Below are 24,779 nucleotides of genomic sequence, written 5' to 3'. Positions count from 1 at the left end.
CTTTTTTAATTTGGTTTCACCCAGATTTTTTTAAACCCAATTTCTCAAAACTAACAGCAAACCAAAAAAAAAGTTATTTGCCCAGCCCCAGTACTGAGAAATTTAGTACATCTTCCCTTCTCGCATATTTCATTGTTACTCATAACATTTTAATGAAAGAAAATTTAAAAGGTTTACAGATTCCTGGGGGAAAAGGTCAAAGTATTTTATAGCTTCTTTCAGTGTTGAAAGGACTATCCTTAATGGTCTCTCACCAGTGTTAAAGTTGGATCTAAGTTTATCCAATGAATATCTTAAAAACAAAACAAACACAAAAAAGCCTTCATACAGTACACGTATTCTCTCCCTGCTCCCCCACTTTGGGGAGTAGGGAGATAGATAATCCAGTACAATAGATCCTACAAAAAACTCCACAGTTTTTCATGTAGAATTAACTAGAACATTAACCCAGGTAACATGATTCCATTTTAAAAAGCTGTTCCATTGTTTAATACCAATAGATCTGTAAATTATTTTGCAACCCAATATCATGCTAAACCAGACCTCAGTCAGATTAACACCATTTATTACTCTTTCACTTACAATTCTTTAAGGTTCAAGGCCCTTGTTAATAGCAGTGTAGAAGAAAATGCAGTGCTAAGTACATTACAAGTCTAATCTTTAATGTCATTTAGTTTAAATAAAAAATGGGAGCAAGAGCTCACAAGGTGTTCAGATTCTGTGGTGATGGGGCCATCTATGTATTTACCAATTTTAAATATAGGTCTTGTTCATGAAGATGTGACCTAAATGGAAGATCTTTTGCAAAAGTATATTTTAGTTCAAAAGAGACAATTTATAGTTCTCATGTAGTGGTATCATTAAACAGGAGCATAAAGACATGGTATGATATTCATCCACCAATTACATACAAGGTCAGACAAATTAAGACTTAAAATTAATGGCCTGCAACAATATTACACTTAGACTCAGACTTTAAGACCAGAAGGGACCATTGTGATCATCTAGTCTGACCTCCTGCACATCACAGGCCAAAGAACTTCACCCATCCACTCCTGTAATAGACCCATATTCTCTGGCGGAGTTACTGAAGTCCTCAAATCATGATTTAAAGACTTCAAGTTCTAGAGAATCCACCATTTACTCTAGTTTAAATCAGCAAGTGACCTGTGCCCCGTGCTGCAGAGGAAGGGCACCACGCAGAGAGAAAAAAAAGTTATAGTTTTAAAATGAAAAATTATTTGCACCACAGGCCTAAAATCACCACTTCTCCCACTCTTATTTCATTAAACCTCAAACCCATTAACCATAATTATATCAACCTCAGTTGTGTGTCTCAGGATTGACAAGAACTGCTGAATGCAGCCGGAGAAAAGACTGTTTTTTCCATCTGTTTAAATTAATGAATAATCACCCACAGTTACAGTCCCAAATACTGATGTCATGCCCACTACTTTTGGAGAGAAGTCTGATTTCTCTGCCTAAAACATCTTTCTGGATATCTGTTTAATCCCCCCTTTCCTCCCTCACTAAAAAAAATGAAGACCGATTTGCGTAATCCATCTCCTAAAATAGGAAATGAGGTAGTATCAAAAGCAGGGTTCAAAGTTGCCTCAACTGTGAAATGATTTTGTGACCAAAGTCAGAAAAAAAAGACAAATTGATGCATTCGCAAAGGAGGAAAAAGTGTGATGAGAAGCTATTTTTTCCTCACAGAAAATGAAACATTTCCCTTCTAAAGTGAGGTGTTTTTTTGTTTGTTTTATTAAAGCAAGCAAAAAAGTCTGTAATGCTGTTCCACAAACAGTGAAGTACCTATCACAAACTCAATGCCCATAATAGAACATATACCAGAAACATTAACTTCTTAATCACAATATTCAAACTTTCTGACTTATTAACTCTGAGATTTTCAAGAGGTGGATTATTGAACTTCCTCTGTCCTGACACATTGTAAGTATATACTGCGCAACTAACACCTGGCAATCTGTCCAATTGTTATTGCTGTCTCTATGGTCACTGATCTTAACGGATATGTCTGCACAGGAATAACACACCTGCAGCTGGCCTGGGTGAGCTGACTTGGGTTCGCACGGCTCAGTCTCTGGGGCTGAAAAAAATCAGTGTATAGACATTTGGCCTTGGGCTGAAGCTTGGGCTCTCGGGATGGAGGGTCTCAGAGCTCAGGCTCCAGCAAAAGGCAGAACGGCTACACTGATTTTTGAGCCCCGTGATCCTGAGTCAGCTGACCCAGGCCATGGGTGTTTTACCTCTATACAGACATACCCAAAGACTCTCAATACCTTGTGATCTACTCCAAATCAGACGAACTGGTTTAACTTCCTTCAGGTAGCAGATATCTGCAAGTACCTATTTACAATACACTTAGGCAATGTCAGAAAGAAAGGCATTAAGAGAAGTCTATTTTGAAAGAGTCCCTAAAGTCAGTTAGTTTCTGACTTGCCCATGCCTTGTCTTTTATTTCACTATTATGGCTTACAGAATTTTGTATGCCTACTTGAAATGCACATGTTCAAACTATTACAAGAAGTCAGACTAGATGATCACAATTGTCCTGTCTGGCCTTGGAACCTATGAATCCCGAGTAGATCTCATGGGAGTTTGAGAACAATTCCTTAAATGCTACAGAAAATGGCAATATTCTGCGCATGTTAACTGAAGAAAAACATCCCATGAACACTAGCTGCCCAGTTTCACCTTTACTGTTCTTCAGAAAGCAACTTTGAAGAAAGACAAAAAGGTAGCATTCCAGTTCCTGCCATGTATGGTCAAGAGACCAGATTGCTCTTAACCTGATGCTAACTGCACTTCTGTTCATTCATGCTCAGTACAGCTCTCAGAACAGGTACCTTGAAAAGCTCACTAACCGATCCAGTGGCTCAGTTTAATAATGATAATCCGAAATGCACTAGACCTAAGTTACTTATTACAGAATCATATTCATGGTGTGTTAATGTACTGTAGGCTAAACATCGATGGTATTTCCATTACAAAGCAAAAACTAATCTGAATAAAGGGCCTCATCATTATCTCTATTGATTATTCCCCAGTCCAGTCCTAATCTTGCTCCCATTAAATTCAAAGGTGCAAGATCAGATCCTAAACAAATGAAGAGCACAAAACTATTTTCCACTTCAAATCAACTTTCAAACTGGAGAAAATGTAGATCACAAAAAATAATGTCAAGATTATGAATAGTAACTTGATAAATGAAAGAACTTGAGAAACAAACGTACCTTTACCAAACAATTTTTGTGACCTGGGACAGAACCATTTACATAAATAATGTTGTGCTTTGTGTTGATCCTCCACACCTGCAGGATTAAAAAAATAATTGAAACCTAAGCATTTTATTATGGTTTCAGGATTTATTCCATTTACTATTTATAGCCAGTTAACAGTTGTTCATAAGACAAAAGGTGGTAAATTTAAGCGGTTGTGGAGTAAAATATAGCTGCGTAATTGGGATGCTTATGCGATGTAGGAATATATTTTAGAATATATTGTGTATGCATGCAAAAGGCATACGTATGCCCACGTTCAATGGCAAAATGAAGTACAAACATGTTAGCAGCAGCTGGGACTCTGGGGAGAAGAGGTGAGACTGAGCCTTTTATATTATTTGTCCTAAATTTGCCCCAACATTTTAATCAAACTCAGCTTTGAGCTGGCACCTCTCAAATGCGTTTGAGGCTTGAACCATAAGGCAATAGGAGCCTGTCTGTCGACTTCAATGAGCTTTCAATCAGCTCTTGAAGCTTAGATCTTCTTCCAGAAATCACAATTTTACTTCAGTCTCTCTTCCCATTATAGTGAGAGCTATAGCAAAACCTTGTGGGAGAAATTAGCAGGACAAGCAAGTGTCATGGAAATGTTATTGCAAACACCTGCTAATTTTTTAAGTACTTGTGAAAGTGCTAAATTGAACATCCTGAAAACATAAGTTCTCTACTTATCCACCAACCACGTATAGCACAGATAGCAGCAGCACAAGCTTCCCGGCACCACCGCACTAAAACACTTCTTGTACTATCTAAAGAGGTCTCCTGTATGGGTAAGCGTGTCTTCATTCTCATTTAGTGCTGTGAACGTGTGCACCAGGAACTGGACAGAGACAATGACCTCATTTGATACAGGGCAGCCATCAGATTGTAAGAACTTATTGCACTGCTGACCTGGCCTGGATCTGAACTAGAGCTGGCACAGGCTCTAAGAAGTCAGCTGGTAGCCTTCCAAAAAGTACTTTTCCTGCCCACCATGCAGAAAGACAGTGAGGTGTACACCATATGTGCTAAAGCCTCACCTATGACTCCCATCCCACCTCCAAAAACCCAAGCCCTTAGGATGTGTGTACATGTGGGAGCAGAGCAGATGCCTTCTTTTTAAGTTACAAGATGAGGATGGAGACTTGTTGTTTGGGCCTTTTTGGCTCTCTCTTTCATGGTGCAGTTATGCTGACCTAGTTTGGGTTCTGACTGAAATGTGATATTGCATTGTGGAGTGTTTCCCCTTTTCAACCCAAGCAGCTAGTCAAAGATTGGGGCCCCGGGGATGTTCCAGGCAGGAGTAGGAAATGGTGGTAGTGAGGTATTTATTTGATGACATTTTATTTATAAAGAATGTACAAAATCCTGTGTCACTGAATGCAGAAAGAATCAAATAGCAGGAAACTGCTTTTGTTCACAGCACCAACAGCACCTCTCCCCACATTTCTTCCAGGGTTAGATGCTGTGTTTTCAGCTGCTCTGCCTCTCTATTCAGGGTGTTCTCGATTTCTAGGTGTTCTGCCTCCCTTTACCCCTCCCTTCCCCACAAACAAAAATATACTCAGCAAAAACTTCTGGATGGGTTCACATTCTTTCGTGTCTTAGGCCATGTCTACAGTAGACAGACTACAGAGGCACATCTGTACCAATGCAGCTGTGCTGCTTTAAGATCTCATGTGTAGCTGCTCTATGCCGAAGGGAGAGAGCTCTCCCGTTGACATAATTAAACCACTCCCAATGATCAGAGGTAGCTATTTTGGTGGGAAAAGCTCTCCCGCTGACATAGCACTGTCCACACCGGCACTTTTGTTGGTGTAACTTATGTTGCTCAGAGTGGTTTTTTTACACCTCTGAGCGACATAAGTCATACAGACAAGAGTGGTAGTGCAAACATAGCCTTAGATGGGGGGCTTCTGATTAACTGAGCCTGACAGTTATGGCAATTAAAGGATGCGTTCACACCAAATCTGAAAGAAGTTTGTGCTCCAAGCAGTCACCAGTACCTGTCAGCATGACATGGGTGTTACAGCAGCTGCCAAGCCTCATTATCTGACTGAAATAGAGTGAACTCTCTCCACACGTGACTACTATATTTAGAACTCACCTTTAATCCAAAAGCAGTCCTGTAGATATTACCCATTTTCCCAGGCATTTTTGTTCCACGGAAAACTTTGCCAGCAGCCTGTATCAAAATAGGGCCAAAAATTACATACTTACAAAAGGTACCATTGCAAATTGAAAGGGGTATATAAAGCTTCTTGGCAAAGTTCAGAGGGGTAAGGAAGGGAGATAGTCTACGTTAACAAATGTAGCTGTTTCACATATTGGACAAATTGACACCAAGAGGAATCTCAAAGATGGGGTTTGCAGTGTTGAAGATCTCCATTACTGAATAGCATTTGTAAATGCTTCCGACTGGTGTGCAAAGTTTGTGTGTTACCAGAAATAGTGTAGATTCACTGTATTACGGCGAGCTGAGACTTCCTACACAACGTACAATACATTGTCAAGATACAGAGAAACAATACAGGATGCTCCAGCCTTGACAAAGAGGTTTACAGATCAAAGGGGACATTCTCACTCCTGCCCCTGCCCCTTTACATCAGGTAAAATGGTCAAAAGGGGGTAAGAGCTCTAAAAGCCCTCTAAAAAGAAGATTCCCCTGCCACAAGCCCTCTGGAGGCAGATGTAAGGCTGCCTTCCAAGGCCCCTTTGATAAATCCTGGAGTAGGGGATGTGCCAGAGGAGGGCTTCTGCGTGCAGCACTGCCACCTATAGCACAGCTCGGGGAGGTTGCTGTAACTTAGACTGCTTTTCAGGACTCTCTAAATTACCTTGTGGCCCATCCCAAGACCCTACAGCAGCCCAGGATCAGGAGGGTGCAAAAATGACTTAAAGTCCCTTTAGCCCACTTCACCCTGGTCCGAGTTCTGTTCTAAGTCTTCTAGATGTGCAGCAGAGAATCTCATCCTTAGTTTCTTTTTCTTTTAATAGGAAGGTATGTTTTCAAAATGATGCCACCACAAACCAAATACTAGCCGGACCTCCTTTGTTATTTGAAAGGACAGTTGGGCATCTTGGCACAGTGTGTATTGTGCACAGAAAAAGGCAGAAATAAAGGCAGTAATTTTCACGTTCCTTAAGTAGCCTGTGCCAATAGTGATGTCGGAGTACAGTTCTTAGCAGGAAACAGAAGTCAGTTAGGTGACAAGAGATGAAGGTTGTCTCCATTTTCATATCATCATCTAGAATTTTCTGCTGCTTCCTTCCCCTCCCATGTGCATTTGTAGTGTTTCTCTTTTTCTTTAACTTGTGTCAAAGACACGAGCCCAGAGAATCAACTGCAGTAAGGCTAACGGGGGATGTTCCTGTACTCAACACTGAAATGAAACTTTGGGTTTTTTAATGATTAGTACCAACTGCTAAACAAAGTATTATATGGCCAGAAAAATCAAATTTTCCAGCATTATATGAAAACAAATGCCAGAAGTAGAGCTTAGCAGCCCAATTTGCAGTTGGAATCGAGGAGATCAATACTAGTTGTTCTTATAGTCTTATGTGGCCTGTCTTGTGCAGCATAGTGTCATTTTGTTCCTGAAGTTCTCTCAAGTGTCATTAATCATTTCATCCATTCTTCTGGACATTTTTTTTAAAATCACTCCAGGAAATAATAATAAAAAAAAAAGACGACGACATAATCCGGTCTCAGTACAATGGCTTTGTTGGTCCCAGCTCTGGTTCCCCGGTATTCGGATAACACAACTTTTTCATATAACACCCAGTTTGGTCCCAATAATGTGCCAACTTCACAGGTCCAAAGTTTCTATACTAGATAAATGTAAATTTTACAGTAATTTTAATTAGAAGCTTCTAACTGTAAAGTCCAGACCACCTATCTAGGGCCTGGTCTACACTATGAATTTAATTGGCATTTAGCAGCGTTAAATCAAATTAAACCTGCACCCGTCCACACAGCGAAGCCATTTATTTCGAAATAAAGGGCTCCTAAAATCAATTTCTGTACTCCTCCCCGATGAGCGGAGTAGCGCCAAAATCAATATTGTCATTTCGAATTAGGGTTAGTGTGGCCCCAATTTGATGGTATTGGCCTCTGGGAGTTCTGTCCCACAGTGCACCATTGTGACCGCTCTGGACAGCAATCTGAACTCGGATGCACTGGCCAGGTAGACAGGAAAAGCCCTGCGAACATTTGAATTTCATTTCTTGTTTGCCCAGCACAGGAGGGCACAGGTGACTACCGAGAGCTCATCAGCACAGATAACCATGCAGGCCGATAATCAAAAAAAGAGCACCAGCATGGACCGTACGGGAGGTACTGGATCTGATCGCTATATGGGGAGAGGATTCAGTGCTAGCAGAAATTCGTTCGAAAAGACGAAATGCCAAAACTTTTGAAAAAATCTCCAAGGGTATGATGGAGAGAGGCCACAATAGGGACTCAGATCAGTGCCGCGTGAAAGTCAAGGAGCTCAGACAAGCCTATTAGAAAACAAAGGAGGCAAACGGTCGCTCCGGGTCAGAGCCGCGGACATAGAATCATAGAATCATAGAATATCAGAGTTGGAAGGGACCTCAAGAGGTCATCTAGTCCAACCCCCTGCTCAAAGCAGGACCAATTCCCAGCTAAATCATCCCAGCCAGGGCTTTGTCAAGCCGGGCCTTAAAAACCTCCAAGGAAGGAGACTCCACCACTTCCCTAGGTAACGCATTCCAGTGTTTCACCACCCTCCTAGTGAAATAGTTTTTCCTGATATCCAACCTGGACCTCCCCCACTGCAACTTGAGACCATTGCTCCTTGTTCTGTCATCTGCCACCACTGAGAACAGCCGAGCTCCATCTTCTTTGGAACCCCCCTTCAGGTTGTTGAAGGCTGCTATCAAATCCCCCCTCACTCTTCTCTTCTGGAGACTAAACAGTCCCAGTTCCCTCAGCCTCTCCTCATAAGTCATGTGCTCCAGACCCCTAATCATTTTTGTTGCCCTCCGCTGGACTCTTTCCAATTTTTCTACATCCTTCTTGTAGTGTGGGGCCCAAAACTGGACACAGTATTCCAGATGAGGCCTCACCAATGTCGAACATACTGCTTCTACGCCGAGCTGCATGCAATTCTAGGGGGGGCCGCCACCACTACCCCACCTCTGACCGTGGATTCCGAGGCGGGGGTAATCTCATCAGCAACACCTGAGGATTCTGCGGCCAGGCAAGAGGAGGAGGAGGACGAGCTTGCGGAGAGCACACAGCACTCCGTTCTCTCCAACAGCCAGGATTTTTTTCTCAGCCTGACTGAAGTACCCTCCCAAGCCAGTACCCAAGACCATGACCACATGGAAGGGACCTCAGGTGAGTTTACCTTTTAAAATATAAAACATGGTTTAAAAGTAAGTGTTTAATGATTAATTTGCCCTGAGGACTTGGGATGCATTCGCGGCCAGTACAGCTACTGGTAAAGTCTGTTAATGTGTCTGGGGATGGAGCGGAAATCCTCTAGGGACAACTCCATCAAGCTCTCCTGGAGGTACTCCAAAAGCCTTTGCAGAAGGTTTCTGGGCAGTGCAGCCTTATTCCGTCCTTCATGGTAGGACACTTGACCACGCCATGCTAGTAGCAAGTAATCTGGTATCATTGCATGACAAAGCCTGGCAGCGTATGGTCCCGGTGTTTGCTGCCATTCAAGCAACATCCGTTCTTTATCTCGCTGTGTAATCCTCAGGAGAGTGATATCACTTATGGTAACCTGGTTGAAATACAGGAATTTAATTAAGGGGACAGAGGTGGCCATTCCTACTGGGCTGTTTGCCTGTGGCTGAAAAGAAATCCTTCCCTGCAGTTAGCCAAGCGTGGGAGGTGCGGGGGGTGGGGAAGGGAATTGGCACTGAGCTTTTCGCCTTTGGCTAGCAGGGATCTTCCCTGATACCAGCCACGCGGTGGGGGGAGGGGTACAGCGATCATCCCAGAGAATTGGATTTGGGGGGAGGGAGGGGGTTAGTTTGTTTTCTGCTGCTGAAGGTTAACAGGAAAACCGCAGCAGTCAACGGGCTTTGCTTGGTATGTGGGAAAAGAGGACGCAGAAGCCGAAAGACAATGGCTTACCATGGCCGCATGCAAGCTGAATTCTGTTGCCCAGACCTGCGTCTGTGATCTCTAACACCAAAGCCACAGGCACTCAATACTAAGATGGAAAATGCGACCTTGTACTGAAATCACATGTGCTATGTAATGTGAATAGTGTTGTTCACCATGAAAGAGTATAAGCATTGTTCTGTAAAATGTATCATTTTAAAAACTTTTTTTTCATCCCTCCAGCCGCTGCAAATTTTTCAAGCCTCCCTCCTCCGTCTCGAAGGCTATCTCAGAGCGGAGAAAGAGGCGGAGAAAGAGGACGCGAGACGAGATGTTCTCGGAAATAATGGAATGCACCCACAATGAAAGAGCTCATTTGAATGAGTGGAAGGACACGGTATCTAAGTACAGGAAAGATGCCAGCGAACATGAGGTCATGAGGGACGCTCAAGATGAGAGGTGGCAGGCTGCAATGCTGGGGCTGCTGCGTGATCAAACGGACCTGCTCCGGCGTCTGGTGGAGCTTTAAGAACGGCAGCAGGATAACAGACTGCTGCTGCAGCCGCTGTATAACCTCCCTCACCATGTTCCATATCCTCCTCACCCAGATGTGTAAGAACGAGGGGTGGGGGGGGGGGGGAAGGGAGAGGCTCCGTGCACCCTCCCACTCCACCCCAGTGGACAGCCCAACCAAAAGACTGTCATTATATTGAATTTTTTCAGTGGCCCTTTACTTCCCTCCTATCCTCCTCCCAAACCTCACCCAGGTTACCTTGTCAGTTCTCTCCCTATGTTTATAATCAATTAATAAAGAATACATGATTTTTAAACAATAGTGACTTTATTTCCTTTAAAAGCAAGCTGTGATTTAAGGGGGGAGGGTGGTTTGCTTACAGGGAATGAGTCAATCAAGGGGGCGGTTTTTCAACAAACAGAACTTTCACACCGTAGCCTGGGCAGTCATGAAACTGGTTTTCAAAGCTTCTCTGATGCGCAGCGCTTCCTGGTGTGATCTTCTAATCGCCCTGGTGTCTGGCTGCGCAGAATCAGCAGCCAGGCGATTTGCCTAAGCCTCCCACCCTGCCATAAAGGTCTCCCACTTACTCTCACAGAGATTGTGGCGCACACAGCAAGCAGCAATAACAACAGGGAGATTGGTTTGGCTGAGGTCTGACCGAGTCAGTAACGAGCGCCAGCAACCTTTTAAACGGCCAAATGCACATTCTACCACCATTCCGCACTTGCTCAGCCTGTAGTTGAACAGCTCCTGACTCCTGTCCAGGCTGCCTGTGTATGGCTTCATTAGCCATGGCATTAAGGGGTAGACTGGGTCCCCAAGGATAACTATAGGCATTTCAACATCCCCAACGGTTATTTTCTGGTCCGGGAAGTAAGTCCCTTGCTGCAGCCGTTTAAACAGAGAAGTGTTCCCGAAGACGCGAGTGTCATGAACCCTTCCCGGCCAGCCCACATTGATGTTGGCGAAACGTCCCTTGTGATCCACAAGTGCTTGCAGCACCACTGAAAAGTATCCCTTGCGGTATATGTACTGGGTACCCTAGTGCTCCGGTGCCAAGATAGGGATATGGGTTCCATCTATCGCACCACCACAGTTAGGGAATCCCATTGCAGCAAAGCCATCCACTGTGACCTGCACATTTCCCAGAGTCACTACCTTTCGTAGCAGCACCTGAGTGATTGCTTTGGCTACTTGCATCACAGCAGCCCCGACAGATTTGCCCACTCTAAATTGATTCCCGACTGACTGGTAGCTGTCTGACGTTGCAAGCTTCCACAGGGCTATCGCCACTCGCTTCTCAACTGTGAGGGCTGCCCTCATCTTGGTATTCTGGCGCTTCGGGGCAGGGGAAAGCAAGTCACAAAGTTCCATGAAAGTGCCCTTACGCATGCGAAAGTTTTGCAGCCACTGGGAATCGTCCCACACCTGCAACACTATGCGGTCCCACCAGTCTGTGCTTGTTTCCCGGGCCCAGAATCGGCGTTCCACAGCTCTAACCTGCCCCAGTAACAGCATGATCTCCAAAGCACCGGGGCCCGCAGTTTGATAGAATTCCATGTCCATGTCCTCATCACTCTCGCCGCCGCGCAGCCGTAGCCTACTCCTCGCCGCCTGGTTTTGCAGGTTCTGGTTCAGCATAAACTGCACGATAATGCGTGAAGTGTTTACAATGTTCATGACTGCTGTCTTGAGCTGAGCGGGCTCCATGCTTGCAGTGGTATGGCGTCTGCACTGTTCACCCAGGAAAAAGGCGCAAAATGGTTGTCTGCCATTGCTTCCCTGGAGAGGGGGGAGGATGTACCCAGAACCACCCGCGACAATGTTTTTGGCCCCATCAGACATTGGGATCTCAACCCAGAATTCCAATAGGCAGAGGAGACTGCGGGAGCTATGGGATAGCTACCCACAGTACAACGCTCTGGAAATCAATGCTAGCCCCGGTACATGGACGCACACCGCCGAATTAATGTGCTTAGTGTGGCTGCATACATTCGACTTTATATAATCTGTTTCCAAAATTCGAATTATATAAATTCAGATTAATCCCGTAGTGTAGACATACCCTAGGGAATGGACTTCAAGGAAGAATGTAGAGAAATCAATAGCACGGTCTTTATTTTGGCATTGAATGCTATAGTTTGAAAGATTTGTCAAATAAGGATAAAAGCTAGTTAAGGTCAAGAAGCTAGATGAAATTCCACTGTAAACCCTTCAAGTCATCAAAATACCAGCTGGATCTTTGGAAGATAAAGCAAAATGCCAAAACCCTTCCAATCTAACATCAAAATGTTTGGCTTGTGACAATGGTTACATAAATGAAATTATAAAGAGATTTCAGATCCCTCTTTGCACAGATTTAAGAGTGGATTTTATTTCTCCCTACTTTGTTATAAAACATTATGTTTAGTAACATCTATTAGCTAAATTTAAAAAAAAATTATAAAATATTAACCCTCATGCACCAAGATACACTTCTACCCCTCTATAACGCTGTCCTCGGGAGCCAAAAAAATCTTACTGCATTATAGGTGAAACTGCGTTATATCAAACTTGCTTTGATCTGCCGGAGTGCGCAGCCCCCCACCCCCCCGGAGCACTGCTTTACCGCATTATATCCGAATTCGTGTTATATCGGGTCGTGTTATATCGGGGTAGAGGTGTATAAGGAAACCACTATTGTCTCAGGTTAGAAAGAAAGTTCTATGGACATGTTATTCCATATATTGTCCATTATGTATCTGTTTTGCACCTTTCTCTGAAGCATCTGGTACTGTCAGACAGGACACTAGACTAGAAGGATAACTGGTCTATTCTAGCATGTCTACATACTGTGAAATGGTTTGTTTTAAACACACAGCTCTCTCTCCTGCACTAAGTGTTGCTCCAAAGAATGGTGGTGAAGAGTATCTAAATTGAGATAAATGAAGTTCAACTACTTACAGTGTTGGATATTGCCCCAGGTCTCCTGTGTGTTTTAGTTTGGCCATGGGAGGCCGGCTGGCCTTTAAATCCCCATCTTTTCATGACTCCTTGAAATCCTTTACCAATTCTGAAAATAAACAAAGCCAAATTAAATTTGCTTTCAAATAGATTACCAAGCAAATAAAGATTCTGGCAACAGTAACTAGAGATCCAGTTAGGCTCCTGAGCTTTCACCTTAAGTAAAGCTCGTCAATCAAAACATATTCTAAAGTCTTAATTGATTATATTACTTGCGCTGCTTTTGGGAGTAAGAGGCAGTGGAGGAGAGTTAGCTAGGCAAAAGATTAATTGCATCAACATACACTAAGATTTCTTGCTGTACTGGTCCTCATCTCAAAATACACCTCTACCTCAATAGAACGCTGTCCTCGGGAGCCAAAAAATCTTACCGCGTTACAGGTGAAACCGTGTTATATTGAACTTGCTATGATCCACCGGAGTGCGCAGACCCGCCCCCCCGGAGCACTGCTTTACTGCGTTATATCCGAATTTGTGTTATATCGGGTGGCGTTATATCGAGGTAGCGGTGTACTATAAATTATGTTGTCACCAATATTGAGTTTAGAAGCAGAAAGGAAGAAAAATCTAAACTTAACTCAAAAAGCTAAACTTTGCAACTCAAGCAAGAGACTGGAGGGGCTCAAGTGATGCTATGATGAGCCTTGCAGTGAACAAAACAACATTTTCTTTCCCAAACTACAAAACACTTATCACATAAAAATCAACTTTTGAAAATGTAGTTCTAAGCAACAATGAAAATACTTAAAAAAATGTCTAAATGATGGAATATGGACTGATGCAAAAAATATGGTCTAGAAATTAAATATTCCTTGTGGTCCTTTCCTTAATCTTCACTAACCTGAATGATAATTTTACACACTTTGAAGTCCACATTTACACAGAGCTCAAAGATCATGTGGTCAAATTTCAAATGAAGTATCAATGCTTTTTACTAACGAGGAAACTAGAAGAATAGTAAAAGAATTGTTTAACCTGCAATATTTTACCATCCAGAAGCTTTTGGACCAAAAGGCTGCATCTTTTTAGCCTGAAAATATACACACTACCTCTTGTTTGATCAATAAAAAGGATCTCAATACAACCTTTAAGTGAAGAGGAGAACTGTTAAAGCTGCCTTCCCCCTTTACAAACACTGACAACTTTTTACATTTTCCTCTTATGCTATGGAATCCAGAGTTAAGACTGAATTCTGTGTTGATGATAAAATTTGTAAATGTTGTGTAGATTTAACATCTAATGTATGGCCAGATGAAGCAATTTAGCTACAGTCTGAATATAATTCACTTTATTCTTAAGTATAAAAATGTTCTGTCTAAAATTTGACTTCTGCATTAAACAGGCACTTCTCTGAAAAGAAAATCATATGCACTAAGTATATTTACTCCTCAATGTATTCAAATGATAATTTATATGACCTGAGGATGTCTGCAAGACAGAGGATAAAATTTCAATTATATTAACTTGAAAAAAAACATTAATAGATGTGCTCATTTAAATTTAGTCATTACAAGTACAGGCATGCACTATTCATAGCCTTCAGGGGGAAAAAAATCCAGCAGCTCACAATATTGTTTGGCAACAATCTACACAGTAACAGATTTTTTTATTATTGGTATAAGGATTCGCAAAAATTCACTGTTGAAACATAACTTAAGTAGACAACATAAAGTCATACTTGGCCCTGGTGGATGAAGATGTTTAAGCACATGCCTAATTTTAAGCATAAGAGTTGTTCCACTGAAGTCAATGGACTACTTATGTGCCTAAATTTAGGCGCATGCTCCACCGAAGTGGGCCTTTAAAAGAGTGATTTTAACAATCTCACCAACCCTCTCTTTCCCCATCACAAACAAAGCAGCTACTCTCAGAGTTAAAATAATTTGGCTCAAGCAATGCTCTGTCAACCTCTGGAACTCCTTGCAAGAGGGTGCTGTGAAGGCCAATACTATAACAGGGTTTAAAAGGGAGCTAGATAGCCATTGATGGACCTATCTTCCATGAATCTATTAACCAGGATGGGAGGGAATAGTGTCCCTAGCCTCTGTTTGCCAGAAGCTGGGATTGGGTGACAGGGCATGGATCACTTGATAACCTGTCTGTTCATTCCCTCTGGGGCACCTGCCATTGGCCACTGTCAGAGGACAGGATACTGGGCTTGATGGACCTTTGATCTGACCCAGTATCACCGCTCTTATGTTCAATTTAACAATACATGATAACATGAAGCAGTACCCCTATTGGTAGTAATTATCAGTAGAGTAGTTATAGATTTTTTTCTCAATCCTAACACTAGTATATGTCATGCTGCTATACTTTGTACAGTAGAAACATTTTCAATAAGCATTCAAAGATGGAAGTCAAAGCACACAGGAAATTTCCAGTTTAATTCAGGCAAATAAAAGAAGAGTACTTGCTGATGTAGGAGTATTACAGGTACAGGTTGAACCTCTCTAATCCAGCACTCCCTGGTCCGGCAACATCTATCGTCCGGCATAGGCACCGACTCTGTGGGTGCTCTGGGGCTAGAGCACCCACAGGGAAAAATTAGTGGGTGCGGAGCATCCACCAGCTCCAAGATCCCACCTCTGCCCCCCTCGCCCTGCACCTCTTGTGCGCCAGCGGCCCCGTGCTTACCAACTCCTCCTCCTCCCTCCCAGCACTTCCAGAGTGCCACGAACAGCTGATTTGCAACGTTCAAGCTCCATGAGGAAGTGGGAGGACCTGGGGCTGGCGGCTGGGACCCCAGGCGAGGAGCCAGCAGCTGGGACCTAGGGTGGCATTGGGGCCCCCAGGCGGGGGGCTGTCGGCCAGGACCCCAGGTGGCAATGGGGCCCCCAGCCGGGGGGCCACACAGGGCGCAAAGCCTGGGGGTGCTGCAGCACCCCCTGGACCTCTACTTCCCACGCCTATGGAAACCTGCTGGCACTCTGCATTGACCTCCCATGGTTCGGCAAATTCTCTGGTTTGGCACCAGTCAGGTCCTGAGGGTGCCGGACTAGAGAGGTTTAACCTGTATTTAAAAAAACAGAACCCACTTTAAGAACAAAACAAAAGCCTATAATTCAGTTTTAGTTAAAATAAGAAATGAGTCTTGTCAGATGACATGAGACTGAGTCACCTGTTAAGTGATTTGATGTACAAGCCACCTGTATGATATAAAATCGGTTTATACGCACAACTATCTATTGGTAAAAATTGGTGTTATTTAAAGACATTTCATATATAGCACTAAGAGTGACATATATTAAGACAAAGGGCTCACATGCCAGACCTACACTTGTCAACGCTTGTCTGAAAGTTCAGATTAAGTTGCTGCACATATAGGAACAGCCATCCAATCTGAACTTGCTGAAATTTTATAACATATATGGGGAGCAATGTTTGCAAATCAGAAATAGATTTTTATATACATTTTATAGACTTTGCATTATAATAAACATATTACATTTTTGGTAGATCTACAAACACCATGCTATAAAATGATAATGAAATTCAAAGATGGCTACGTTCAATTTAAATAAATGTTCTAAATCAAGCAGCTTTCAGTTAAAAGGTAGCTTGCACAAACCTATGTTTTCCTTTTCCCTTTCTGCTGTATAAAGAAGCCCTGAAAGTGTTGCGTACATGTGGTGATGGTGGTATTGGGTTAATATATTTCCTGCAATTTTTTTTATTTTACAAATATCAGGACAATCAAGTCGTATTCTCCCAGTTTTTGCTGGAAGACTAAGACCACAAGAGAACTGGAAGGCCCGCTTATCACTTAGTTTAACAGGTAGAGCGTTGAAGCTTCCATGAAGAGATCCTTTCTCCCAACATTTTGCCAGGAGTGGTTTATTTTTTTTAGAGCTAACTATATGCCCAGCAATGTGCAGTACACTCAAAAGGAGCATTTCTTGCCTGTAATAGTTTCTAATATAAAAGATTTACATCTATTCTAAAAAAGTTAATAATAAAATATAGACAAGAAAATTTAACTGTGATTAAAAATCCCTTCCCCAACTTGTTTGCTCAATTTTCTCTCATTTGTTACCTGTGATGTCATAATCCTACTAGTTCAATTGTCCAGAGGTTTCTAAGAGAAAATGCGTAGATAAAAAAACCTTTCAGGTCTTGTATTTGTATGAGTATTTTTTATACACATGGTTTGGATGAGGGGAATTTCTGCTTAACTTTCTTGATATAAAAAAATCACAGCATTAAAACTAGTGAGAAAAATACTTATTACTGCAAACATTCATAGTTTAAAATATCTGTATTTTTCCCCTTTGGATTGCCCTGTCTGAAGCACTTGAATCCAACAGTCAACTGGAGACTGTGGTTCAGTTTGATGAACATTTTAATCTTGATCTACTCGTCAATATCCAGAATGCTCTTTCAGTTCACTGCCAGTTATAGCAGTGCTGGCATTTGAGCACTGGAAACAAATTGAATTGCACATTGATGTCAAATTAATTTGTATATTAATTCCAAAATCATAAAACTAGTCACAAACATGGAAAATGTCTTCAAAATCACAAAGCTCACATCATATACCATACATCGGAGAATTTTTTTGAAGTTTACCACAGCAAGTTTCTATCTTAATTTATTATTGCAAGCAAAGCTAACTTTAGTATATAATTTTTAATATTTTTATCATCTTGAATATTGCAGTTTATCTTTGTTCTGCAGCAATTGCAGAAGAATATCTGTGAATTTGTAACTTAAAAAAAACAGAAGTGGGAATACTTGACTCACATGTATGTTCTGTAGAAATTCTATTCTTCTCTTTAAAATACATGATCTATTATTGGCAGTGTTTAAGTAGGCCACGTCTGACATCTCTAGCAGGAAGATGGACCTAGTAAATATCCAAACCCCAAAGCAACTAGGAGTCATGGTAAGTGAACAGTGACCACACAGAGAGATTGGGACATAATTCTTCAGCAGCAGAAATGCATTAATAAAAACCAAAATTCAACACCTGAAGAAACCAGTATCAAAGAAAATGGTCCTGCCAACTTTAATCAAGCAGCATAATCCCATGCGTCATGAAACTGAACATTCACCTCAAATATTTCATCCAGAAAGCCAATCGTTTAGACACGAACTATCTACTCTGCTGTAAACTGTACTTTCAAAAAGTAAAAATCAAAAAGCAATTTCACCAAGTGTATATATTTAAGGGGCAGCACTCCAGGAATAATCATGTATTCCAGTATGTACTAGAAGACTTGTTTCCAGCAAGTGCTGCTTGTAGAATGGAATAACATTTCCCCATGTTTAATAATTTATGCAACGCAGTAGCATACCACGCTCACCTACCTTCTGCTCTCAGTTGTAATCCAATTGTTTCCTTCAGCATATATATTACTTTGAACAAATGCTCAAATTTTGCAGGACTGGGTCCCTTAATGAATTTACAGGAAACATGGACAGACTAAAGAATAGTGTTCTGATTAATCTTAAATTTCCAGAGTAATGAACTGGAATATGAAAGTATTCTTTATTCACGGAGGTCTGAAAAATCCTTCTCTTACACTGGCTAATGTATAGGAAATTCTTCTAGTTTCATAAGGGAGGCAATGTATGTGGTTAGTGCTTTGAAGTCTACCATGGCTCTTCCATCAGATCTTTCTGCACTGTGAAGAATGGAATGGAGACCTTTGAATTGCTTTACCAGAGCAACTTGCCCTATAGCCTTTCTGGACATAATATTTTGATTTGCAAATTGCCTGTAATAATTATACAGAAGAAAAAGTTGCCTTTCATCTTGAAGTAAGTTTAAGCACTTATAATGTACAATAATTTATTCTGTCAATTTACATGGTAGAAAAAGAACATTACACAGAGTAATGAATATTTTTTTCCCCAGTCACATTCATTTTCTTATGCTAAGTTTGTATTAGAGGTTTAACTGTCCATTTCCGTTTTAAAAATACAGAACAATTTAGATTTAGTATTATTTAAAGTAAGGGACTGTTACAATTGGTTTAAGTCAAACTTAGTACAAAGGACCTGTATAGGTACATCCATACTCGTGGGGCCAACACACCTTGATCCTTTCTAGCAACATGAGACTGTTCTAATCTGAGCCCTTCTTGAATAGAGACTGCAATCTATACGAAACTGTGTGCTTCTCTGCTATGCACAAAATTGGTTTTTCATGAAACCTCTATATTTATTTTTGTCACTTAAGAAGGATTTTAACCAATGGGCTGACCTTACAAGGTGCAGAGTGATTTGAAAGTCATGTGAGCTGAGGGTACTCAGCACCTCACAAGATCAGGTCCCATACTAGTAACTCAAGAAAAAGAAAAAAAATACTACAGCGATTAGAAAATTAGTAGGCTTTTAAGAGACATTCTTACTGATACTTTTAAGTAGATTAGTTACCTGGTTTTACATGTACTATATTCTAGTGAATGGAAGGGTCCTATAACCTAGAGCAGGGGTAGGCAAACTACAGCCCGCGGTACTGTCCTGCCTGGCCCCTGGCGGGGCTGTGAGCTCCTGGGGCAGCGCAGCTGCAGAGCCCGGCCTGACCCGGTGTTCTGTGCTGTTTGGTGGGCGGTGGCAGCAGTGTGGCCCGGCTGTAGCACCGCCAGCTACTGGTGCTCCAGGCAGCGGGGTAAGGGGTCAGGGAGCAGGGGGGGGTTGGATAGAGGGCAGGGGAGTTCGGGGTGGCGGTCGGGGGGGGGAGGGTTGAATGGGGGCAGGGGTCCCGGGGCAGTCAGGAAGGAGGGGAGATTGGATGGGGCAGCAGGGGGCAGTCAGGGGACAGGGAGTGGGTGTGTGTGGATGGGAAAGGGGTCCCAGAGGAGCTGTCAGAGAATGGGGGGGTTGGATGGGGCAGGAGTCCCAGGGGGGCAAGGGGCAGATAAGGAGGTAGGGGCTGGGCCACGACCCCCTTCCCTAACTGATCCTCCATACAATTTATGAAACCCGATGCGGCCCTCAGGCCAAAAAAAACCAAAAAAGTTTGCCCGCCCCGACTTAGAGTTTTATTTTAAACAAATCACATATTTGTGTGCATTGCCAATCTGAATGAGTATGTGATCCTCAACAATACAGCGTAACTAATTATTCACTTCAAATAATTGGGAAAAGAACTTAATAAAATTTACTAGGTCATTCTCCTACATAAAATATTACTGAATGCCAGAGTTGAATTCTATATAATTTAAGCCTCCCTGTCTCTAAACTGTTTTGAAATCTGTCAATGACTCAATCCGTATTTACAGCAATCTTGCTGACTTTTTAAAACATATTTAATGGACAAGGCCTTAATTTCAAATACATTAGTTTTGAAATTTTGAAATGGCCTATCCTCATAAGTGAATTTGTACAGTTAGTAACAACATATATGAACACAACAATATATACTATTTAGGTTAAACCTAAAGAAACATTTTATAACAGTTAATGAAACAGGAATAAATCCCCAGAGCAATGTGAATTTATTAGTTGGGTCACCACTTCCTCAAAAGGTGCTCCATTTCATGTGCCACTCTTCAACCGACATTTTGAAATTGAACTTAAAGTGGGCAAGATGAATCAGATGATTGAAATATTTCAGCGTTAGAGCTGTACCACACTGCAGTAAATCTTTCTTCTAGAATGTGATCAGTTGACATTCTCACCCTGTTCTTAAGGTATACATAACAAGGTAATGGTCAAACCTGCCCCTTTTTAGGGTTTTGCTTTATTGGTAATTGGAGTTACCACTTGATTCATGGTTGACTCAAAGAACTCCTGCAAGGTCTTATATCCTGACTTCCCGTTACTGTATCTACTGAAAAAGACCTAACCTCTCCAAACATTGTACACAATTTTAAACTGAATACAATTGTAGATTAATACAAACTCAAAGTAGGCATGAGAGGAGTATGATCCTGCAAGCTTGTACTCCTGGATATAATCCCATTAATTTTGAGGAAGGGTTTGCCAGATTGGGCCTTTAATTCGCACTTTCATACACAAGTTAGCTATGAAAAATTAGTATATCCGCCCACTTTGAACGAATCAGGTTAAATGTATCACATCTGACATGATATATTTAGAAAATACATATTTGAAAGTAAACTCACTAGTGTGAAAAATAGCCAAATATTATTTTACAAAGATTCTGATAGGTTAAAGACAAAATACCTAGGATATAAATAATTTCCTAAAGATATTTCCCATCGCCATCACAAAATATAACCAATAAGTGCTTCCCATTCTGAAGAATGTGGTATTGGCTATCATTTCATACAGTACTAGTACTAGTATAAATGGAGTTGCTAGAGAACATTCCTTTTATAAAATCCAATATACATCACTTCACTCCTTTTCTATGGAATGAATTGACTACAACATGGTTATTTTCTTCAACATAACCTTTTCACACCAAAAGCTACCATTTGAAAACATGCTTACCCAAGTCCCATAAAATAGTCCTAGACAGCAAGAAGCATTCATTGGGGTTCAAAGCAAGGACCAATGTGGAGGTTAAATGAAATGAAAATAACGATAAGTAGAATTTAAAATAGAGTGTATAAAGACAGGTCCCCTGGTCTTACCTGAGGGAAAGTAGCTGTTCAAGTCAGCCATATAATACTGTGTAATACCTCATTTTTCAGTTTTAATTTAAGCAAAATGTCAGCATGTAATGAGATGACTTATTTAGAATAAAGAATCCTATTTAAAACTACCACTTAGCTTGTGGCAAATATGTCATACTTAACAGATCTAAAATAATGCTTGCTGTGGCATTTTGGGGATAAAAAATTATTTTAATGTTGTACAACAAAATCTCAGTTGTTTAGTCAAATATTTTAGAAACGCACAATGTATTTTTAGGCTTGAGTAACACCTACCTTAAGAAAACTGAAACACGGTGTTAAAATATATCGGTGAGTCTAGACTCTTATTTTGCTACCAAGTATTTCGAAAAAACAAGAATGCTGGTTTTTGTTTTGTTTTTTTGATAAGTGCCAAAATCCCTGGTGTGTCAATGGTCATGCCTTTCCAAATACTCATTAAATGGAAGTACACCTCTACCTCGATATAACACTGTCCTCGGGAGCCAAAAAATCTTACCGCGTTATAGGTGAAACCGCATTATATCGAACTTGCTTTGATTCACCGGAGCGCGCAGCCCCTCCTCCCCGGAGCACTGCTTTACCGCATTACATCTGAATTTGTGTTATATCAGGTGGCATTATATCGGGGTAGAGGTGTAGCAGCAAAGTATAATAGAGCACAGCATGTGTCGAAATGGTAATAAGAGAGCACCTTTCCTGGACCGTCTGCTTCAAAGCATGTTGGGATTAAACAATACCATGCTTCAAGCCAGAAACATTCTGCAGGTTACAGTGGACATCAAAATGATCATTAAATAAAACCTTTACACTTTCTTGCATGTAAAAAGAGGTTCAAAATTGAAATGTGATGCTCAAAACCGAAGTTATGTTTTTCCCTCAACTAAGTGTGTGTGTTCTCTTTCCAAGGCATTTTCATAAGTGCTACTGAATTCTGGTTCCCAGTTCCACTGAAGTCTATTATGAAAAAGAATTTTTAAACTATACCATAAACTTTATGCTAGATTAAACACAGATATGATCACATTCAAAAATGCAAGCGACTACCAATTGACAATAATCACTGATTTTGTAAAACAGAGCATTTTACCACATTAAACAAACAAGACAAACAAAGAAAAGGGAAAACACTCACATACAGAAGCACCTGAGCATGTGACTTTACCACACCAGCAAGACATGTAGCAAAAAGTGTTACTACAGAAAGATCACCTATCAACTTCAACTCCTATTTTCATCTCCAAAATGCCCTTCTATGGTAATGTACCTTTATTAGGCCTACCTCTGCTTTCATTTAGCAATATAAACATCCAGTGTTAAATCATATTTAAAAATCGAAAAAGCATTCTTTGAAAAACAAAATGTTAGAAAGCAAAAAAAAAAAAAAAACCCCACAATCACAAGTTATTCTGTTTTTCTTGCCTTCTGAAGCAAAGTATGCCTAAATTTTACATGTCTTGGTCATTTAAACCTATCTAAAATGAAATGCAAGAAGCTAATAAAATGTAAGATTCACTTTTTTAGCTGTTTCCTCAAAAAAGCAACAACTTTCTGCTGTCAAAGTTAAGAGAAAAAATGAATAATGGCAAATTTGTTTTTCTTTAAAAACCAGCCACTGTAAAACTAATATATTTAAAAACATGTAACCACCTCATCTCATATACCTGATGAATTTGGAATTAGGTTTTTGAGGAAAACAATTCTCTATTCACCGAAGTAACTAACAAACTTCTAAGAGCATTTCCAGCAGTTTTGAAAGTTACAAATGAGTTCAGACTATATATTACTTCATGGATCAGATCTCCGTGAAATAGTGCAGAGCCGAGTGCAAAGCTTTTTGATTGCTTTTTATTATTTTTCTTCTTGACTAAGATGGAAAGTAAGATTGCACCCTTGCAATAAATGCTTTTCAGGTTAACTCCAAAACAAAGAGCTTTTTAGGAAAAGAAAAATAAGGTTTATCAAGAATTGTTAGACCTCAGAGTGCACTAAACTAGTAATTTTAACATACTGAATTTTCAATATCGTCTCACAAAGGCTTATTTTTTAGTATAACTTAAGTTATGCAAGAAGAGCGAAAAATACTGTGTAGAAAAGAAGTCATGATAAAGAACAAGGCGGATGGAATATATACAGAGAGTGTGTGGAAGGTGGGAGCTGAGCATGAGAGAACAGAAGTCCCAGTCACAGGAATAATAGCAAACTACACAGTTCAACAACCAAAAAGCAGAGTAGACTCAGCAACCCCATTCATTATGTTACTGGGAAGGGAAGTATGCCATTCCATCCCCTTACACAAGGGGTAGGCAAACTTTTTGGCCCAAGGGCCACATTGGGGTTGCAAAACTGTATGGAGGGCTGGGTAGGGAAGGCTGTGCCTCCCCAAACAGCCCCCTCCCACTTCCCACCCCCTGACTGCCCCCCTCAGAACCTCTGACCCATCCAACCGCCCCGCTCCTTGTCCCCTAACCGCCCCTTCCCGGGACCCCCACCCCTAACTGCCCCATGGGATCCTACGCCTATCCAACCCCTCTTGTTCCCCATCCCCTGACCCCTAACCACCCCCCCACCCCCTGACAGGCCTCCCCAGGACCCCAAACCTATCTAACCCCCCTGTTCCCCTTCCTCTGACCCCCCCCCCCCACAGAACCTCCACCCCCCCATCCAACTGCCCCATGCTCCCTGTCCCCTGACTGCCTCCCGGGATCCCTCGCCCCTTCTCCAACCCCACCCCCGCCTCAGTCCCGGCCCCCTTACCATGCCGCTCAGAGCGGCATGTCTAGCAGCCGTGCCGCCAGGCCAGAGCTAGACACGCTGCCGCTCTGCTCAGCAGGAGCTCACAGCCCTGCCGCCCAGAGCGCTGCCCACGCGGGGGAGGGACCAGGGGCTAGCCTCCCCAGCCGGGAGCTCAAGGACCAGGCAGGATGGTCCTGTGGGCCAGATGGGGCCCGTGGGTCGTAGTTTGCCCACCTCTGTCTTGCACAGATACTTGAGTTCGTGAAAAACGTCATATCAGTGAACGGAAGCAGTGACACATTATGACCTATTCGCTGAAAGAGTAGTATTTTCTATAGTAGTGTATAGCAGCATTTTGTGGGAGACAAGAGAATGAGAAAGCGAGTTTAATCAATAGGTCTTCCACAGTCAGGAGAGAATCACTGCCGTTCTAAACCCTTCGTTGCAGGCATATTTTTAATGACAAATACATAAAGTAGTTGTAAACTACTATAAAGTAGAACTTTCTGTATACCCAGGCAGCATTTCCAATCACAACCCATGGACTATCTCATGCTGAAAGCATGGGACAGGAAGCATTACAA

The 24,779-nt window shown here is 41.7% G+C and overlaps 1 protein-coding gene across 1 annotated transcript in view; it reads right to left on the bottom strand.

The window, feature by feature from the left end:
• MRPL3 (mitochondrial ribosomal protein L3) overlaps positions 1–24,779 on the bottom strand; it is a 69,148-nt gene that overhangs the window by 20,575 nt on the left and 23,794 nt on the right. The window contains exons 7-9 of the mRNA XM_054019687.1: positions 12,830–12,938; positions 5,392–5,469; positions 3,258–3,335 (exon numbers count right to left, since the gene is read on the bottom strand). Coding sequence (XP_053875662.1) covers positions 3,258–3,335; positions 5,392–5,469; positions 12,830–12,938 — 265 coding nt within the window. The remainder of the gene's footprint in view (positions 1–3,257; positions 3,336–5,391; positions 5,470–12,829; positions 12,939–24,779) is intronic.

Source organism: Malaclemys terrapin, chromosome 2 (assembly GCF_027887155.1).
Source record: "Malaclemys terrapin pileata isolate rMalTer1 chromosome 2, rMalTer1.hap1, whole genome shotgun sequence".
NCBI classification, from domain to species: Eukaryota; Metazoa; Chordata; order Testudines; family Emydidae; genus Malaclemys; species Malaclemys terrapin.
This window is presented reverse-complemented; position numbering and strand designations above follow the sequence as displayed.